This window comes from Schistosoma haematobium, chromosome 3 (assembly GCF_000699445.3).
Source record: "Schistosoma haematobium chromosome 3, whole genome shotgun sequence".
NCBI classification, from domain to species: Eukaryota; Metazoa; Platyhelminthes; class Trematoda; order Strigeidida; family Schistosomatidae; genus Schistosoma; species Schistosoma haematobium.
In genome coordinates this window covers 38919927-38939753 of record NC_067198.1, presented here as the reverse complement: position 1 = coordinate 38939753, position 19827 = coordinate 38919927, and the positions used below count along the sequence as shown (strand labels likewise).

The window sequence follows — 19827 nt, the reverse complement described above, 5'->3', positions numbered from 1 at the left end:
GACTACAGGACTACCTATATTCCCGAAAGCACGCCGACTGGCCCCCGAAAAGCTAAGATTGGCGAAAACGAATTCGACAACATGATAGACTTAGAAATCATACAACCGTCAAACAGCTCATGCGCATCTCCGCTGCATATGGTTCCTAAAAAGGACAGCAACGATTGGCGTCCAACTGGTGACTATTGGCGATTGAATGAGAAATTCATCCCTGATCGTCTCCCGTCGCCTCACACTCACAATTTGACATCTACCTTGAAAGGTACAACTGTCTTTTCGAAAATCGACTTGGTTAAGGCGTATAACCAAATCCCTATGGCTACTGACGATATTCCAAAAAACAGCTATCATAACTCCCTTCGGACTCTACGAATTTTTGAGAATGCCTTTCGGTCCAAAAAACGCTGCCCAAATTTTCCAAAGGTTCATAGACGACGTTTTTCGAGGTCTCAACTCCGAACATGCGTATGTTGATGACTGTCTAATAGAAAGTCCGGACAGAGAATCTCATCTCCAGCAACTGGATCTTGTTTTCTAACGACCACAAAAACATCGCATTACTGTAAAAATTCAGAAATACCAAATCGGAACTGACTAATTAGACTTCCTAGGACATACTATCGATGCCCGAAGCATCCGACCCCTTAGAACCAAAGTGGCGGCCATTCTAGATTACCCAGAACCGACCACCATCAAGCAATTACGCACGTTTAACGGCCTTGTAAGTTTCTATAGACGATTCATACCGAAATGCGCATTACTCATGAAACCGCTAACCGACCAACTTCGTGGAAATGCGAAGTCAATTAATTTGGACGACACCGCACGAAAAGCATTCTCCACAGTTAAGGAACTGATCGCTAAAGCAACAATGCTCGCACATCAGGACACCCGAGCACCCATTAGCATCGCAGTAGACGCATCCGACTCAGCAATTGGAGGAGTTTTGCAACAATGAGTTAGGCTCTCCTGGCAACCATTGGCATTTTTCTCTGGACGGTTGCTAGACAGTGAATAGAGGTACAGGGAACTCCTAGCTATGTATTATGCTGTACGGCATTTTCAACACTATATCAAAGGCTGTGAATTCACCCTTTTTACTGACCATAAAACTCTTACTTTCCCTTTAAGCTCCTCTTCAGACAAGTACTCACCACGTGAGTCTCGACAACTGGACTACATTTCGCAGTTTACTTCAGATATTCAACACATCTCTGGAGCAAACAATGTAGTTGCAGACGCCTTATCTCGCATAACTTCCTTGAACAGTTTCCAAGGAGTCGACCTTAAACTACGCATCAAACAGATGGGAACAAGTAAGGAAACCTTACTTTGTGACACATCTACAGGTAGGGATCGCCCAATCATTCCGAAAAACTATCGACGCAATGTCTTCAATACATCGCACAAACTTTCTCATCCAGGTGTCCGTGCAACCATCAAACTTATAGCAGAACGGTTTTGCTGGCCTGGCATGAATAAAGACGTGAGGGAGTGGGCACGCTCCTGTGTAAGCTGCCAAAAATCTAAGGTTATCAGACACAATAAATGTCCCTTAGGCTCATTTAAAACTCACGATGCTCGTTTCGACCATGTTCATCTGGATTTGGTAGGACCTTTACCAGATTCAAATGGATACGCCTACCTCTTAACCTGCGTAGACCGTTTCACGCGATGGCCAGAAGCAGTACCTATCAAGGACATCACTGCTGAAACAGTGGCTCGCGCCTTCGTCGAACGATGGGTAGCAAACTTCGGCTGCCCTTCAACTATCACTACAGACCGCGTACGTCAGTTCGAATCTGAACTTTTCGTTGTCTGACCGCCCAATTATGAATCATTCACTTCCAGACGACCGCCTACCATCCACAAGCAAACGGGTTGGTAGAACATTTTCACCGACAACTAAAAGCCTCACTATCAGCTGCAAACGTTTCTCGGTGAACTGACGCTCTTCCACTCGTCTTACTAGATATTCGCGATGACATCAAAGTGCATTAAAGTTGCCTACTATAAGGTTTTTACCCTTATTACACCAGGAATTAGTATGGCATAGGAGGAAGTCATCTACTACACATTCTGGACTGCGATATACTACAACTAATTCAATATCTTGCCGTCAAAATTCCAGCCTGCAACTCACCAGTTTACACGTCCCTGCCACCGTTTCAACTGCTCTATGGTTAAAGTACTCTTTGTGTACAGGATAACCGTATTTATCAGCCCTACTGGATAAAAAACCAGTCAACTGAATTTCATTATCGAACACGTTAACCATGTTTCTGAGACAGCTATCGCATTCGGTTTTTCTATATCCACCATCGTCTTGAGCTTCGTCACTTTATTTGGTAGGCTGCGAACGTTTGTGCAGCAAATCTTTATTTCTGTTGAGAATTTCGCCTTATCACGCACAGTGGTCTGGGGATCATTTTGCTCCGAAGATTTGCAATTTGGAAACCCTTAAATACAGTTTTTTTTCATCATGTCGGCGGCGCTCATTTTTTCTACTTATGCAGCTCGTCTCCTAATACGTTCAGCCAGGCTGAGATCCTCGCAGACATTTATTCCGGATCCCATCAGTTTGCGTGAGTTTCCCATCATCAGTTTCTTTCTTCAACCGTAGCAAAGGTAACCTTGAAGAGGCTGCTTTTCTGAGTACTTTAGGAATCCACCTTTTGTCCTATTTTAAAAATCTTACAGATGCTAATTCTTGAAACTGTTTCTGGGAGTAGATTGCTTACTAAAGACTTAATGTGACTGAGGTTGTGCTCAAATCTAGCCTTTGGTTCTTTTTCAGGAGATTCTCGCAACTTATGAAAAATGACTAACTCGTCAGTGAGGTCCGTCTTAACACGCTGTGGAATTTTAGTTCCTGAAATTGCCCCTTCTCTGCAAACCGAATCTAGTTTAGCGTCAAACGCAAAGGTCACATTCTGTTTTCTTGCTTTTCTTTTCCTAGGTGTGACTGTGTGTCACTCATTTACCTTATTTCGTCTCTTGATCACATCCCCTACGCCACCCAGATTTTGCTCCCTCATAGTTTGTTTTGCGTTGATATGTGAGTCCGGAACTGAAACTCTAGATTTACATACCTTAGTACTGTTTATAAGTAGCCTCTTCTCGGCATGCTTTTTCTCTTGTGGCAATGCCTACATCCGTATGCTTGTTATCTCCTTCCCTGATGGGGCCCACCTTTATGGACTCATTCAAATCCAGAGCTGAATCATGATAAGGCTCTCAATTTCCTCGAGAGCGGAAGGATATGTGGGATCTATTCATATATGTTTATCTCCATGCCTAATTTCTCTTTTTAGCTCAGAATGTATCGTTTCTTCTGCCTATGTTTATGTATTGCAGAATTAAAATATATCCGGTCAAGCATCCACACCAGATCGCAACAACTATTCAGCTTAGGTCAAATACTTCTCAGTACATGATATTTTTGGTGAGCCCAGCATGATCTGGTACACCAAATCATACACTGTGAGTTTGTTCCTTGTAGTAAGATTATACTCTTACATATTGTGTCATGATTTTAGTTTTCCCGGGTTCTTCCGGTTATCTATAAGATTTGTCCTTCTTTTTTAGGAATGCACGCCCAAAGTGATATAGATTATGGCTCTAACGGCCTCTCACCTTGAAACTCATGTCATTTTGTCCTAACAACATCGATGTCTGGTTCTGTTATGCGGAAGCTGACTTCCACGAGCACGGTGTAACAGACTCACATGCACAGTTCCTTGTAGTAGTGAAGGAACTATTGCGCGATTTCAACAGGTACGTAACACCTAGTCTGTCCACTAGTTATGTTTCCAAATCTTACGGTAGTTTTGAAATATAGTCCTTAAAGTTGGAGACCTGCAAAGCTCAGATTAACCGTTCTAAAATATCACGTTGCAACATGGCTCAGAAAAGTAAATATTATTGCCCACGGGAAAGGTCGTTGGACAAAGAACTTTGGACGATAGTCTTTATGGACGACTAATTTTTTGAAGCTCCCGAAAAATGCTGGCAGTGTTCATTTCATTCCAAAACAATGCTGTAGATGTACTGGTTACATCTACCTATAAGACTCTGTAGATCATACGAACCCCTAACACAGTTTTATTCTATCAAAGAAAAGTGTCAAATGACACAAAACGAAATCGCGAACCTCTTATACGCTTCCTAGTTTTTCTAACCCTCAGAAGGATGGAAGACGATGCGAAACCCCCCAGTGTCCTGTCACAAAAAATACCTTTTTAGACAGATACCCCTTGTTAGTGTTGGTACCACAACACATACGGCAATTCTTCCAGAAATCGCAGGAAATTCTGTTGGTTCCCCGAGCCCGGATTCTTCAGGAAGCTCGGCCACTGGTACGCATTAACACCAACCACGGGGAGGGTTACGGCCGTCTGTTATGATTGCTGGTTAGGGTAACGAGATATGGCAGATGCCGCCTAGGTTTTCCAACGCCTGATGAGAGTAATGACCACACTATCTTAACCTTTTAGAAGCATAGCTAGAATGGGATGAATACTGCTATATCATGGCACGTATGGATTATTTCTTGTGATGACTGGAAGGAGTAACTGTTAGGCGAAATACCTTCGAAACTGCTAGACGCATCTGTACCCAAAGGTGTACTGCAGGTGTCCGTCCTCCATCACTTGTCGCAAGCACCAATATGGTGCTAGTAGATTTTGCTGCAACGGAACGATTCAATAGTGGATAAAATGTTTTATTTCAGTACTAGGATAATGAAACAGTAAAACGAGCAGGGGCTGCCAACTGCTGAGTCGATTGAATCTATAACGTTAATTCGCAAATCCACACACGTCGCCACTGAGCAGTGACTAGTCCTTCCATTTATAAACAATCCGGTTTGATAGATGTCTTGGTCAGGTCCTCACGTTCATAATTATTGCTACTTTACAAGTATTATGATATTTAGTGTGATGACGGACCACTGGTGAAATCGAGGAAGCTGTAAGAGGCTCAGAAGGAGCCGAAGACGTCTCATCCAATCACCTTTCGGAAGAATATTCTAGAATTCCAACGTGTAGCTTCCCGATTGGATAATGCTTATAACCCCCTGTATGCGGATTGGAAGACTGTAATGATGATTTCGTTCTCACTAAGAACTATAAATACCTGACAATTTTGTACTATGATTGACACTGTTTGGAATAATATTCCTTTCGTTAGTCTTCTGTCTTCTTACTGCGACTTGGAAGGGTTTTGGTGTTCTAGTGCTCTGTTATACGCGGTAGTATCAAGAAAAATCAACTTTTCAAGATATAACATTTAGAAATTGAATACATCTGTTCACTTCAGCTCCTCTAACTACTATTTGGAATAAAATTTCTCCTCACAGTCAGTTTATTTTAAACATCACTTAACTTTAGCGTCATTTTACCAATCAACATAATCTGTTTCTCTTTATTTTGAAGAAGCATTGCTTGAAATGAAGAAATACTAGTGAATAAAAACGGTACGTAATCGATTTGAACGATTCAAAACCTACAGCTCGAATGGTAGTACTTAGAAAGTATGTAGTTAATGAACATGTGTCATCTAACCATGATAACATCACTCAAAATGTTCATCATATTCTCGGCGTAATATCAGTTCCGCCTGTCAAAGCTACAAATATCACGTACGAAATAGAAAAAGAGTCTCGAATACAAAGAAAGAACTAGATGATATGCTGATTATTGTTGATAATGTTTAAAATAATTTTAATGGGTTGATCCTAATAATGTATTTAGTTGGCGGACATTCAAACCTTGAATTAATTAATATACAACAAGCTGAAGCTATGCTAGACTACTTAACCTCACCGGTTATTCTTTGGCGGCATGACTGGACATCTGCGCTACCTGTGTCTGACATCTAAACACATCAACAAGTTGTCTAATTTCGTTTGTTTTAATACATCATGATGTCATGATATTGCACCTATTCAGGTGTGTTTCTGAAAAGTGAGCAATCTTTCGTTGTACGAATTACAAAAGGCTTAATCAGAAATATCGTGATTGTTGGGAATTTGAAGCGAAAAGGATGTACATTATTCAGATGCCTATTTATCGTACTGCTAACATCCAAATGACGATCACTCAATATTTATTGTCAGTAACGACTGAGAAGTAAGATACGGAAACTAGCTGAAACACTTTGTGCTGAGAATTTTGCATTTTACCAAAAATGTAATATTGAATAAGGTCAGTAATAATAATAAAAACGAAGAGGCTAATATTATCTCTCGAGGCCACATTGCATAAGGTGTCAGAATAGTATATCTAAGAGGCTGATGACAAACCTCTTGAATACGAACAATGTAGCTTTTGGATTCATATATATATATATGTATATATATATATGTATATATATATATATATATATACATATATATATATATATAGACATGTAGTGGCGTTGAGCCCTAACCACATAATCCTCAAAGATAAACAGGGGACACTTAGCAAAATAAATGTTCAACATTTAACGCGGAGAAAGCCCAACGACGACATGGCTCCGCCTTGCAGGCGTGGTCATTATTGAGTGTTAACATATACCTTATATTCATATTAAATATATTGTTCTGTCTCCAGTCCGAATGTGTTCTCCATCATATATTGTTGATTGTCACGTACGATGAGCCAGTGTAGACGATGATGTGATTTCCACGTAAGATCTTATACATTAGGCAGTTGCATCATGACAAATCTATAATTTTTGGATCAAGCCTATTATTGAAGCAGTACTAACAACGAAGTAAACCGTAATTCTACATAACTGCTGATGCATGAGTATCTTCTTTTTAGGAGGTTCACTACAGAATTTTCGAAACTCCATATTAAAAGTTGTTTCATCCAGCGTTGCCTCAGAATTGAGAATACTTCGTTTCGATAAAACAACTAAACCATCTAATATACTATAACACAAGACATAATAATCAACTTGGAAAGCCACAACCCTTGAATTGCATGATGACTTAGTTCATCTACTACCATAAAAGTAGAAAAATACTCGTTTGGAAAATTTAGCCATCCAGTTGGTTTTTCACATAGTGTGAGTGCTCAGCACAGGAATGACCAAATGCGTATAGACAGTGTGATGGATTACCTCTTAAGGGACGATGATATGCCTACGTTTATTTCTATTCATGCACTCCCATAAATCAAGAAAACACTAGGACTTAGAAAGACTGTCATAGTTATGAAGTCGAAAATAATCCCAAATCTCTTCTGTCCAAGATCTCAACATTTTCCAAGACTGATATGTGTCTAAAATTGTTCACGTGGATTGATATGATTTAGTTTGACAGTCAGTTAATATACACGCATATGAGGATGAACAGAATGACCACGTCATCCAATAGGGTGTTTATTGCAGTCAGGAAAATTAACTTTGCAGATGACATTCGTTTTGTGACGGTCAATAAATCCCCAGATTAAATGGTTCTATGCGTCTTTGACATTGGTGCTGACCGCGTTAGTTTTGCTGGACATACCCTAGCTAGGAGTGCTCAGTTACGCATTCACACAAGATCACAAGTGGGAACTGTGTGCTATGTATATCTTGTAACTGCTAGTCAACCTGAACAAAACGCTTCTCGACATACCGGTGGATTTTCAATTATATTTTAATTCCTGACTTCTGATTTGACTGGTTTGGCATACTTCGATTATAAAGGTTTTGAGTGCAGATGTCATGTTGAAATTCTAATACCCGTAATAATTTTAGGCCCTTCTTTTGTCATTTAATCAGCTGGTTTGCATAAGATTGCTTAGTGTACATTTACTGGCTAACGTGCCATATCTAAACCAAATTGTCTCAATAATTGTTTTGTGTTTTCCAACAAATCATCGATATATGGTATGACAATGCATTTAATGGTTTCCACGTTTAATTTAGCTCTTGTTAGTGATTTTGATAAACATATATTAACTGGGTTTATATTGCTAATGGAAATTAGAATAATCAGAAACTGTATTAAAATAAATAGAGCTGATATTGGAATATCCGTCAATTGTATTCTAGTGAGATAAATGTAGAACAGAGTTGGACTGGTCTAATCAGCATTGCAATGAAGTTAATACGAACTGTCAAAAGTGCCAAATAATCAGCGTATCTCAGGTGTTCATATACCAAAATAATTATGGAATATGATTGGCGGATAGACAGATGGGTAATCAAGTAAATAATTATTGTAAGAAACTACATATAAGGCATTTTAATTAAACAGACAACTGAACACAAGTTTACCAATGGAACTGAATTATTTCTCTTGACTGTTACTTAGACATAGTAGTCCAAAGTGATTGTGTAGTTAAATACATTCAACATGTTTGTATTGAATAGCATTCCTGGTGAACGGTCTATGCCCCTCCATGAGGGATAACACGTGTAACTAAGTAGGCATTAAATACCATAGGAGGACAAAAGTAAGCACAAAACTGGAAATGAAATTTAGATTATTTGCTCTGCCTCGACTCAAAGTAATGTCACTTTTTGACGATCCTAGTTAGGTCACAACAAATAAAATATGGGCAGCTCACCATCCATTATTTAGAAAGCCTTTGGGACCTATGGAGAACAGTTGATAGAGAGGCTTAGCGCATATATTTTGTGGTATGCGGGTTCGAAATTAAGACCTTTTTACATTACCTTACCGTAGATTACGAGGTGATTGTAACGATCAAACTTCTAGTATTCGATTCGAACGCAGGACTGATGAACCAAAATTTATTCGAATAGGACAGACTACATTCTTCTGTATAATGTACGAAGCGTTTTTGCGATACTCATATTAAATTATATCAAAACACAAACTCTGTGCTCAATTTAAACGGTTCAAATTTTGGAAATAGAACAAATTATATAAAAAAAAACAGAATACCTCATACGGTACAGTCTGTGCTATACAGTCAGAAGTTTCTCTGTCGCAAAGCAGCGCGCTAAAGAATAAAAGAAACAGTAAATACCAAAGGGTTCGACACCTGATAATCAATAAAAATATTCCCAACAAGATGGGATCAAATATCTATCTGCAGGGATTCCAGCAATCCTCCCAAGCAGACAGTCAATAGGTTAACAGCCACACAATGAACCACGCCTTGGCCTTGAGCCTAGTCAAACACGACCCTACTGTCAATAGTGCGGCAACATGCAATGAAAAATTAGGTAACAAAAGATAAGTCTTTAATCAAGATCACACAACAAAAGCTCAGACGAGGAAGACTGACGAACAAAAGGTGTGGTTAAACGAGATCTGAACAAAGAATGAAATACACGACAAATAAATGACAGTACTGTCCAACAAAAATGCTGCGGAGTGATTTTCGTCGTTCTCTTTCCGTTACAGTGATTGAATTGTGGTTTTCGGGATATTCGGAAGTGAATTTCTGTTTAATGTGTTTCATTTTATGCTGGATTAGCTATTCTACTAAGATAACCTATAACATGCTAACTCGGACTTTTACACTAGGATTGTGTTGCTGGCATTGGATGGACGAAAACAGAAAAGAAAGAAAAAATTAGATAATAAAAGATATAGACATTAGTATTCTTAACATTTCATCCACTATATGCACACTCCCTTCTAATAAACCGCTTTCCTTGTATCAACCTTGACTTTCCTTCCTTCATGTGAGCTTACTCCAACTTGTTAAACGTCACAACTCATTGGTCTTTATTATTACATTCTCTTATATAGAGCCTCTGACTTCATTTCACTCTAACAAGTGATAATATGAATTTAATCTGATTTATTATACCTATATCTGTTCTACTACATAATGTTAAGCAACGTTTGGCGTTCATATCTAAGTGCCTTGCTGACGTCTGGAACAAACTTAACGTCTGCATCTCCTCAGGGTCATGGTTTACAACAAGCGCTCTACGAGTCTACTTTATAACAACTATAAACTTAATAAGTTGGGAAGCATGCTATGTGCCAACAAATGTTGTAATTTATAGATCATGCCTGTAAAAATGGCGTGTACCTGCTCATGCAGAAATATATTGTTATAATCTTTTCTTCTACATGGTTATAAGTAATCTTGGAGTTATGGCAGGTCACTTCGAAAACCAATAACGTACAAAGTCCTCGCGGTAAGCATATTTTACAGGAGTAACTAGATCACCGAAATTGATACTGAAGGAAGCCATATTCTAGCACTCAGCCGACCTGCTAAAGAAAATACTAAATACTAGGAGTGGCTTGCTAGCAAAGAATTGCACGGGCTTGAGGCCTTAAGTTCTTATACAAATCTGAGGCTTGAACCTCTGCCCATACAGAAGCAGCTACAAAGCAGCTACCCGAGCACCTTCAGCTAGGTGTATCCAGTCCCTAGCATCAACGTTGAAGACCTGAAAAGCTACTTATTTTGAGGATTTATTTACCTCTACAGCTCACTCCCTCCCTAGTGAGATAGTGATGACCTAAGACGTGGCATTTCAGAAGTTTAAATCCAACGGGTTCGTCATTGGTAAACGCTCTTCTGATAGCCTGCTATGTCCAGTAGCGTCTGGTTGTCTTTCCTTACTATAAGAGGCCATGTGGTACAATATAGTAATGGAGAGTATTCTGAAATTTCCAATCCATCGTAATCTTCGCCAGTTTTCGTTTTTTCGTGAAAGAAAAAAGGATATGTAAGGGTATATGGAAGTGCACTAGTAAGTGCGTAAGGGCACAAAACGGGCGAAAAAGCAAAAAGAGCGGTATATATACGTATGGAAAATACGCGTGAAAACACTTGCTCAATAATGTTTTGGATTTTTCAAGAAAAGATACACATTTATGGGCATGTTGGAAAAATGTTGTTTTTGGACACAACAATACAAACAAACGAGATGAAACCAGATTTTATGCACTACCCTATGCACAGTAACTGATCAAGTGTACCGAAAAGCGCAACCTTATTCCAGAGCTCGTTGCTTCAGGCCGGTTGTCAGATGTCCACGGATTTTCGCCGCGATCGCTGATTATCAGGTTGATTATCGTGGTTGTCAGGCTCGTATCATTCAAGTGTACGGGAGGAAAATCAACATTACTAGGGTTTATTTCCAAATACGCGACCTAAAGATGGTCAATCCAGATTTTATAGTTGATTCCACCTTTGTAGATTATACGGTGTTTAGGTCTGCGATGAAGGAGTTTGACATTTCTTCCGTATGCCATTCGATGAATCTTCGAAGTGAGTCGTGGCTTATAAAAATGTGTACTATATTGTGGGGTGAGCTGAATGAAAACACCCGTTGACCGTGGTCGAGTGGAAACAGGCTTAATGGAACGCATGGCGTTTGTTAGCCTGCTGGTGTAGGAGTTTATATCCATATTCATTGAAGAAGGCAATGGGTCCATGAATTCTCCCGGAAGTCAATGTAACATTCCATAAACGAGTTGTGCCACAGCATTGTGAATGCCAAGTAACACGAGTAAAAGACTGTCAGTCCACTCTGAAATGTTTGCAGTTGACAGTGAAGCTTTCAATTGTTGGTGGGAATCCGGTTGTATGCTTTAACCAGGTAGATTTGCGGAAAAATCAGTTGTACCTTTTAAGGTAGCTGTCAAATTATGAATATGCGGCAACGGGTAACGATATGGACTGATTTTCGTGTTAAATCAGACTCCAGTCATCGCTGTCTTTTCTAGGAACCATGTGCAAGGGAGATGCTCATGGGCTTTTTAATGGACGGATAATTCCCAAGTGTGTCTAGTGGTTGAATTCATTCTTAGCCAACCTAAGCCTTTCGGGAGCTAGTCGGCGCTCTTTCGAAAATACGGATAGTTCTATAGTCGTGATGTGGTGTGTAACGTTACGGGTTACAAACGATTATTTTGGTTGCGTTTGGTATAGTTCGGGGTATTTATCGGTTATTTTTTGATAGAATGGGTCGATTATGTGCCTTAAAGTGAAGGGGATAAACTACAACCGGAAGAGGAAGTGTTGACGAGTAGATTATGGTGTTGAAACAGGTCTGTACCAATGACTGTCATAGAAACAGCTGTAACAATGAAAATCCGGTGAATTTGTTTGCATGATCCCATGTTAAGATATACATATCGGTTACCGCAAATGGCAGTCGGTTCGTTGTCTGAAAATCGAAAACTGCTTCGTGAAGCAGGTTGTTAGAATTTGCTGGAAGAACTCTAGCTTCCGCACGCGATGGAGAATTTTTGTCACCATATCAGTGATGTGCAGCAGACGGCTATGTTCACAGGTAGCCGTAAATATGTGTCGTCAGTGGAGTGTCCTCAATGGTTTTTCTGATGGAACTGTTCGAAGCTTGAAAAATTGCAGCGTTTTCAGTAAGTTCGAGAAAACTTAGAGTACTTATTGTGGTACCGGCATCGATCAGGATTATCTGCCCTTGGTTGTCTAGGGACAGATCTTTTTGTGAGAAGTTCCTAATCGTCGACGATTATGATGAACATTATAACGAGTGAGAGTATGACAGAGGTCCGTAACGTCGTTTTGTATAGTATAATGCTTTTAGACCTCGACGCTGAGGATTCTCGTGCTCATCAGAATTCGGTCGGCAGTTTGTCTACAGAGCTATTTTGAAATGAGACAAGAGACGCCTGTACTTGTTGAGGAAGCTTAGATTAGAAGAGCTGTCTAACCAGGCCCTCGTCAAAGGTCCGTTGACCAATGGCCCAACGTTTCTAGTGCTAAGCCATGCTGTAGATCAGTGTTATGGAAATGTTGGTCCAACGTTCGTTGGTTGGTTAGGTCTCTTAATTTAAGGAAAATTTTTTAAAGTATCATAAGGTTCGGAAACATCACTAGTAAACGTACTTGGTGTGATGTACCTGTTAAGATCACGCAGTAGTGCCTTCGCTACGTTAAGGAATTGTGGACGTATGTCTCACTCTGTGTCCGTGAAAGTCAGCTGCGTAGCGGAATCAGGCTTCTATATTATCGGTCCAAAATAGCATTAGCTGAAATGGTGGAGGTCTGTTCCACCATGATAAGTACAAAGTATACCAATGAACGGGAAAAATATCCGAAAATGTGGAAACAATATCTCAATGTTTAACAAATAACAAGAAATAATTTATGATGTTCCGTCAAGGAACTGGCTGAGTTTGAGAACAGGTGTACTAGATTACGTTAAGATCACTACTGATGATGCCGCAAGTATTCGGATTTTGATAACGCCTTTACGACCAACACCCTTGTAATCGAAATATGCCAAACCAGTCAAATCAGAAGTCAGAACTGAAGAGGTTCGAATATATATTTGAATGTCTGTCGACATATCAGGCAGCGTTCTATCTAAGCTAGCAAACGGTTGTCAGAGTCGCGTCGCACAACGTACCCACTTGTGATCTGGTGTGAATGCGTAACCGAGTACCTTCAGTTATGTGCATCCAGTAAAACGAATGCGGTCAGCATCAAATGTTGAAGTTTTTCAAAGCTATTTATTTTGAGGATTTATTTACCGTTACACAGCTGTAATAAAATAGAAATAAGATTTCTTCAAAGACAGTTTTGTTCGTGACTTTTTCAACAGTGCGATGTGCAGACTGATGTATATAGTGGTTCATCTCAGATCGCTAGTTTGTTTGAGTGAGTTGGAGTCAAGCACACAGTGGCGGGTATCTTCGCAGCCGGTTTTGTTTGGCCGACTGTTTTTCTTGATTGCTGATATTTGAAATGCATCTATCTCTCGTCTTTAATTAACTACTAATGGATTTACAAACGGTTTATGCGGAAGGACATGTCTTCAAAGAAAATAAATTGAAGTTTGCTAAATATTCGGGGTTCCCCAGATATTCAGAGCTTGTTAATATTCAGAAACAGTTTGATCGACCAAAAGATGAGAATGATTTGTATCCTGCTCGGAATGGGATCCATATTATTCATAAAAAGAGGAAAGCAGACGACGCCAATTTGCAGATTCACGATGGCTCTTCTGCACCAAGGTTACACCGCTTGCATGTTCCTTCTTCTCCTAGTGGTCATTTACATGGTCATTTGGGAGCTCATGTTGGCTCGTTTTTACAGCATCAGACATGTACTTACAACGCATCTGATATCTCTGCAATAAATGCCCCAATATCTGACATCTCAAGTAGTGCTATACAGTTCTCTAGCATGAATACGCTGCCGGCTGCAACCGCAAAGGCGAACTCAAAGCTAACTACAACTGAAGGTGACTATGCCATAGTTGTCGGGGAGATGCTCAATTCTGGTGGCGAGGCATATGAAGTTCTTTCATTTCTCGGGCGAGGAACTTTCGGCCAGGTTGTCAAGTGCCGCTGTCGATCAACGAGTCGTTATGTAGCTATCAAGATATTGAAGAATCTACCTTCCTATTTAAGGCAAGGCAATATAGAGATTCAAATTTTGCAAACACTGGCTCAACAGGATACAGAGTCTCATAATATTGTCAGGGCGATTGAGTGCTTTCAACATAGAAACCATATGTGTTTCGTGTTTGAGTTATTGGATCAAAACTTATATGAGTATCTCAAGTCAAATAAGTTTCGTCCACTGACGCTTCCTGAGATCCGCCCCATTTCTCAGCAGGTTCTCACGGCCCTATCAAAGTTAAAGACTCTTGGTTTAATTCATGCTGATTTGAAACCGGAAAATATAATGTTAGTGAATCCAAACTCAGAAAACATGCGTTACAGAGTCAAAGTAATCGACTTTGGTTCTGCATGCCATAGCTCCAAAGCTGTTCAAAATACTTACCTTCAGTCACGTTACTATCGTGCTCCTGAAATCCTTCTGGGCTTACCTTTTGATGAAGCAATTGATATGTGGTCACTGGGATGTGTTTTAGCTGAGCTTTTCCTCGGCTGGCCTTTATATCCTGGTTCATCTGAATATGATCAAGTGAGTTTTAAACCTGTTTGTGTTTCGTTTATGTATTAGTTTGGGAATTTGTTCATCAAACATAACTAGCATGTCACGACACTGAAATGCTTATAGCGTGTTAAGTTAATCACAGATTGTGTTAGCTGTCTGAATCTTATGTTTGTATATTTTTCATCAAAGAAAAAAGCACTTCATTACGTAGTGATTATTAAGGGATTCATACTACACGCTAAAGTCTATTCTTGAGGGGGAATAGTACTCTTCTATGGTATATCTTTTGTGTGAAATATTGGCGTTGTAATTGACGCTTGCACCCGAAACGTCGCGGGTTCTAGTGGCAGCTTACTCCGGTTTGGGTGCCTGAATAATATTATTGGCCCAATAAGTTACTGGTTCAAATTACAGTAATAAAACAAATACTTAGTGAATGAGTTATGTACTCCAATACGTAAACAAGTTCTTGTGTGTCGAGTTAGATATATTAAGGATGAATTATTTATTCATTTAGTGACCAGAAATTTGAATTCAAAAAATAAATCAGAATCCGAAAATTCGGTTTTTATGTCACCAATTAATAATTTTGTAAATGAGCTTCATACAGCCTTTGTAAACCGATAAGTGTTTACTTTTCTATTTGGGGAGATGTACTCATAAGAAGTTAAAATTCTGGGATTATAGGTGCGTGTGGTTTTACTCAAATGAAGTATAGAGATGTAATAGATAACTTACTAGTTGCGCTTTCTCGTGCTGCTTTGAGCCACATTTATTTGAGGTCCAACAACACAAATAGTAGTCATTTTCTGTGTGTATGATAATGGGAATTATAATGACTTAGATCGATGCGGTTTTGTGTTAGATCCAGTCATTCAGTCACAACAAGATGAACTCCAGATTCATAGTAGTTAGTTCAGTGGTTGTAATATATAAAAGAAAGATTGCATATAAGTACATAGTACAGGAAGAAAGAATTAGTTCGTAGAAAGGAAGATATGAAGCGATTTTAATCTCACGGTTTAAGAGAAGATAAAGAGTGTATACACCTACACCATTGTGATCGATTCTGAGCCATGTCAACTAGTCTCCAACCATTGGTTACGATAGTTAGGTCCATTGTTTATTGGTTACTGCTATTGTCACTTGGAATGTTTTGTCGTTTTCCTCAAACTGCTGTGTGCCATTTGCGTTTGCCTCGAACATCATTGCATTACTCCTTCCTTGCTCGCTGAGTTATTAATTTTACTCGTTCGTTACGTAAACCCTTCGATATCGCGGAAAATATTCGCGTAGCTATTTAGCTTTGTAAGTTCCGTACTTTATACCAACTGACTGCTATGTTCACAACAATTTGAGGTGACGGTAGTCTTTTAGGAATAGAATTTCATTCCTATATGATGTCACTACATATTAATACTAGTAAGCTATGTATTTTTAAGATTAGCCGTACTTCGCCATCTGGATCTAAGTAAATGTACATGGTGGCATGAATTACCTATCGGTTTACAAAACACCATTTTGACTTCGATGAAACTAATCCCCATTATCCACTCTGATTAACCTACGAACCTCTCGAAGACTCGTCTCAAAAAGTTCTTTTACCAGAGTAGCTACATGATATTTGGGTCTATCCGTAGTCCCTTACTTAACACGATTTTGTTCGACTACAAGTCTTTCATGTCATAGAATGTTATTTAAATATTTCACAGTAGTATTGTCAGCGGTCGCTGACTACTGAAATATGACAGTGTTATAATTAGTATTTGAAGATGTTCTTGTTGACTGCTTCTGTTTCCATGAATCAGTCCCATAAACCGACGAAAACTCCCAATTTCAAGCTATTTAATCGCAATTGGCTACTGTAGCAACCTGTAGGTTCCGAAAAAGTCTGTCCGAGTTTCATAACTGTTGTTAGTGCGTACCGGACTTCCTTCTTTTCGGCATTGGAAAACTCAACACGCGACTGCATTTTTGTGATTACAAACTTTAGTAGACTCGCTTGCCTAGCTGAAATGTAAAGAAGCAGTTACTCCAAAAATCTTGAGTTCTAGGAATAGTAAGGTACCAGTCAGTAATATGCAGTGTAATATCTAGCACTTGTGTGCATCGGTTCTAATTGCCACATTACATCACAGCAAGGCAAAACTATCATGAAGATTATCAAATTACTAGAAGCATTAGCTAAGTCACTAGTAATAGAAGAAAGGCTTAGATATAGAAGGAGAAAGTTAAGGGGATTTCAATAATCAATATTTGTCGAAAGACCAAGACAGTACGTCCACGCCATTGTGATCGGTCTTGAACTGTATCACTTAAAGCCTCGGACTTTTGATTGCAATAATTACACGGACCCCAACCAGGTAGTCTGCACTTATCTGCGTTACTCCACTTGTCATTAATTTTATGAATTCACGCCACATTTTGGTTTGATCAACCCAAGCTTTCTTTTAGCCTGGTAAACCAGACAGAATTTCTCGTTGAGGTAACCGGTCTATTTTCACAAGTAATACATATATAACCACCTAGGCTGATCATGATATACTACTTCACCAACTTATTCGTCATCCTTACCCAGTACCCTGTTCATAACCTCAGTATTGGTCACTTGGTAGTACGTTGATGTTTATTAATTTTTGCTTAAGTCAGCTACAACGTAAGACCAGGCACATATATGCAACGGTCCAAATTGCCACACCTCATTAACATAACAAGATGAACACCAGATTCATAGAAGTAGTTACCTCAATGATAGTAATATATAAAAAGGATACAATACAGGAAGAAAGAATTAGTTCGTAGAAAGAAAGGTATAAAGTAAGTTTAATCTCACAGTTTAAGGGAAGACAGTGTGCATACACCTACGCCATTGTGATCGATTCTGAGCCATGCCACCTAGTCTTCAACCATTAGATACGATAATCACACGGACCACAACCAAGTAGTCTGTATCTACCAACATGGCTCAGACTAGAAGTTAGTGACTTTATGGAATAATGCCAAGTTTTGGTTTGGCCGTCTCTAACCTTTTTCCATCCGTCTCCAACATTAGTCAGCATTGCGCGTCGTGGTAATCGGTGGTTTGGCATGCGCAATACGTTGTCCAACCATCTCAGTTGATGAAGATCTACAACCTCATCAACTGATTTATCATCATTCCCTAATACCCTGCGTCTAACCTCACTATTACTTACCCGGTGATCCCAGCAGACGCCAGCAATATTTCTAAGACATCTGTGGTCAAATACTAGTAACTTACGGGTATCTTCTACTCTCAATGGCCACGTTTCGCAGACGTAAAGTAGTACAGAACGAACTACTGGACAGTATACTCGTCCCTTAATTGATAGACGGATATCTTGCCTTCGCCATAAGTGACGTAAGTTGGCAAAAGCCAAACGAGCTTTCTGAATCCATGCAGAAATTTCATCAGACACCAACCAATTAGGGCTGATCAGACTTCAAGATAATTGAGGTTGTCGACGCGTTCGACTACTTCACTCCCTATCCTTAGTTCAGGTGTTGACGCAGGCCAATCCTGAAGTGACAACTTGCATTTAGTGGTGGGACGCATCCCTAACATCCCAGTGTTGTTCAGTGCTACCAAGACGCTGCGTTTCTACCAACAGGACTATGTCATCTGCGTATTCTAAGTTGATAAGTGGGTCTCCTGATAGGAGATCGATTCCCGAAAATCTAGACGATGAGAACGTTATTTCCAGCAGTAGGTTTATGATGAAATCAAACAAATAGTAGACAGTCTTGCCGGGCACCACTTGAGGTTGCAAAATCAAACGAAGGTTCGCCATAAGCTCTGAATCGACTGGTAGTGTTCGAGTAAAGAACCTTCACAACGGTTATTTACTTCTGAGGTTCACCTTTCAATGATAGACATTGCCACAGAACCTCTCGGTCTACAAAGTTAAGTGTCGCTTTTAATTCAAGAAAGATCACCATTGTCGGACGCCGATAAGCATGCCTCAGTTCTAGGACCTGACGATAGTGAATACGTGGTCGATGCATCCACGACCAAGTCTGAAGTCAGCCTGATTTTCTCGTGTTTGCAGTTCACGAGTCTTTGTTAGGCGCCCGATAATTATTGAGACTAGTATTTTAGATGCTGTTTTTGCTTGGGAGTGTTGAGTTAGACTCAACAGTAAAATTGATATCTATTTTCTCATACATTTTGTAATAGCAAATGAAGTACTTTTATAGTAGTATAATATCACCACTAATTTCTTTGATTTACTTTGACGTTTCCAAATTTAGATGAGATACATAGTAGAAACCCAAGGTTTACCCCCTTCTGATATGTTAAAAAATGCTGGAAAATGCAACACATTTTTTGTACGTGATCATTATCGATGTGATTGGCGGTTAAAGACTCCGGAAGAATATGCTTCTGAAACTGGTCAGCAAGCTAAAGAGGCTAGGAAATATTTCTTCAATTCTCTAAATCAAATCCGTGATGTAAATGGACATTCTGCGTCTGATGAATTAGACCTTGATATCGTCGATCGCCAGCAATTTACCTATCTTTTAACGGAGATGCTAAAAATGCGTCCATGTGATCGAATAACACCTGATGTGGCCCTTCAACATTCGTTCGTAACTATGACTCACCTTCACTGTCAGCCTTTCGCTAAACGGTAAGTTTGTATTCTGTTTATTGTAACAGTAGTAGTTGTCACAAGTATGTTTTACTTTGTACAAGCATTTATGTTTGGATCTTTTCAATAACATAAACTATTTGTAAGGATGTAAGTTAATCGATCTGTACTATTGGCTTCGATAAACACCAATCAAATGATAATTACTACTGGAAAAATTACTCTTGCTTCAACTTTCAGACATATCATACAATCATTTGATAACTTGTTTCTTTTGTACATCACTTATCTACTACCTTTTATTCTCATTTTGTGTATTTTATTTCCCAATTTATGCAGCCGCTCGCCTATGATGGAGATTCAGTCCTATCTAAACGATCTTAAGTCACTGACTAGTCAGAAGT

At 39.4% G+C, this 19827-nt stretch overlaps 1 protein-coding gene across 1 annotated transcript in view; it reads left to right on the top strand.

Moving 5' to 3' along the window:
• The first annotated feature begins 13266 nt into the window (after positions 1–13266).
• Positions 13267–19827, top strand: part of HIPK3 (Homeodomain-interacting protein kinase 3) — a 35452-nt gene continuing 28891 nt past the window's right edge. The window contains exons 1-2 of the mRNA XM_051213825.1: positions 13267–14840; positions 19083–19462. Coding sequence (XP_051069839.1) covers positions 13686–14840; positions 19083–19462 — 1535 coding nt within the window. The 5' untranslated portion in view covers positions 13267–13685. The remainder of the gene's footprint in view (positions 14841–19082; positions 19463–19827) is intronic.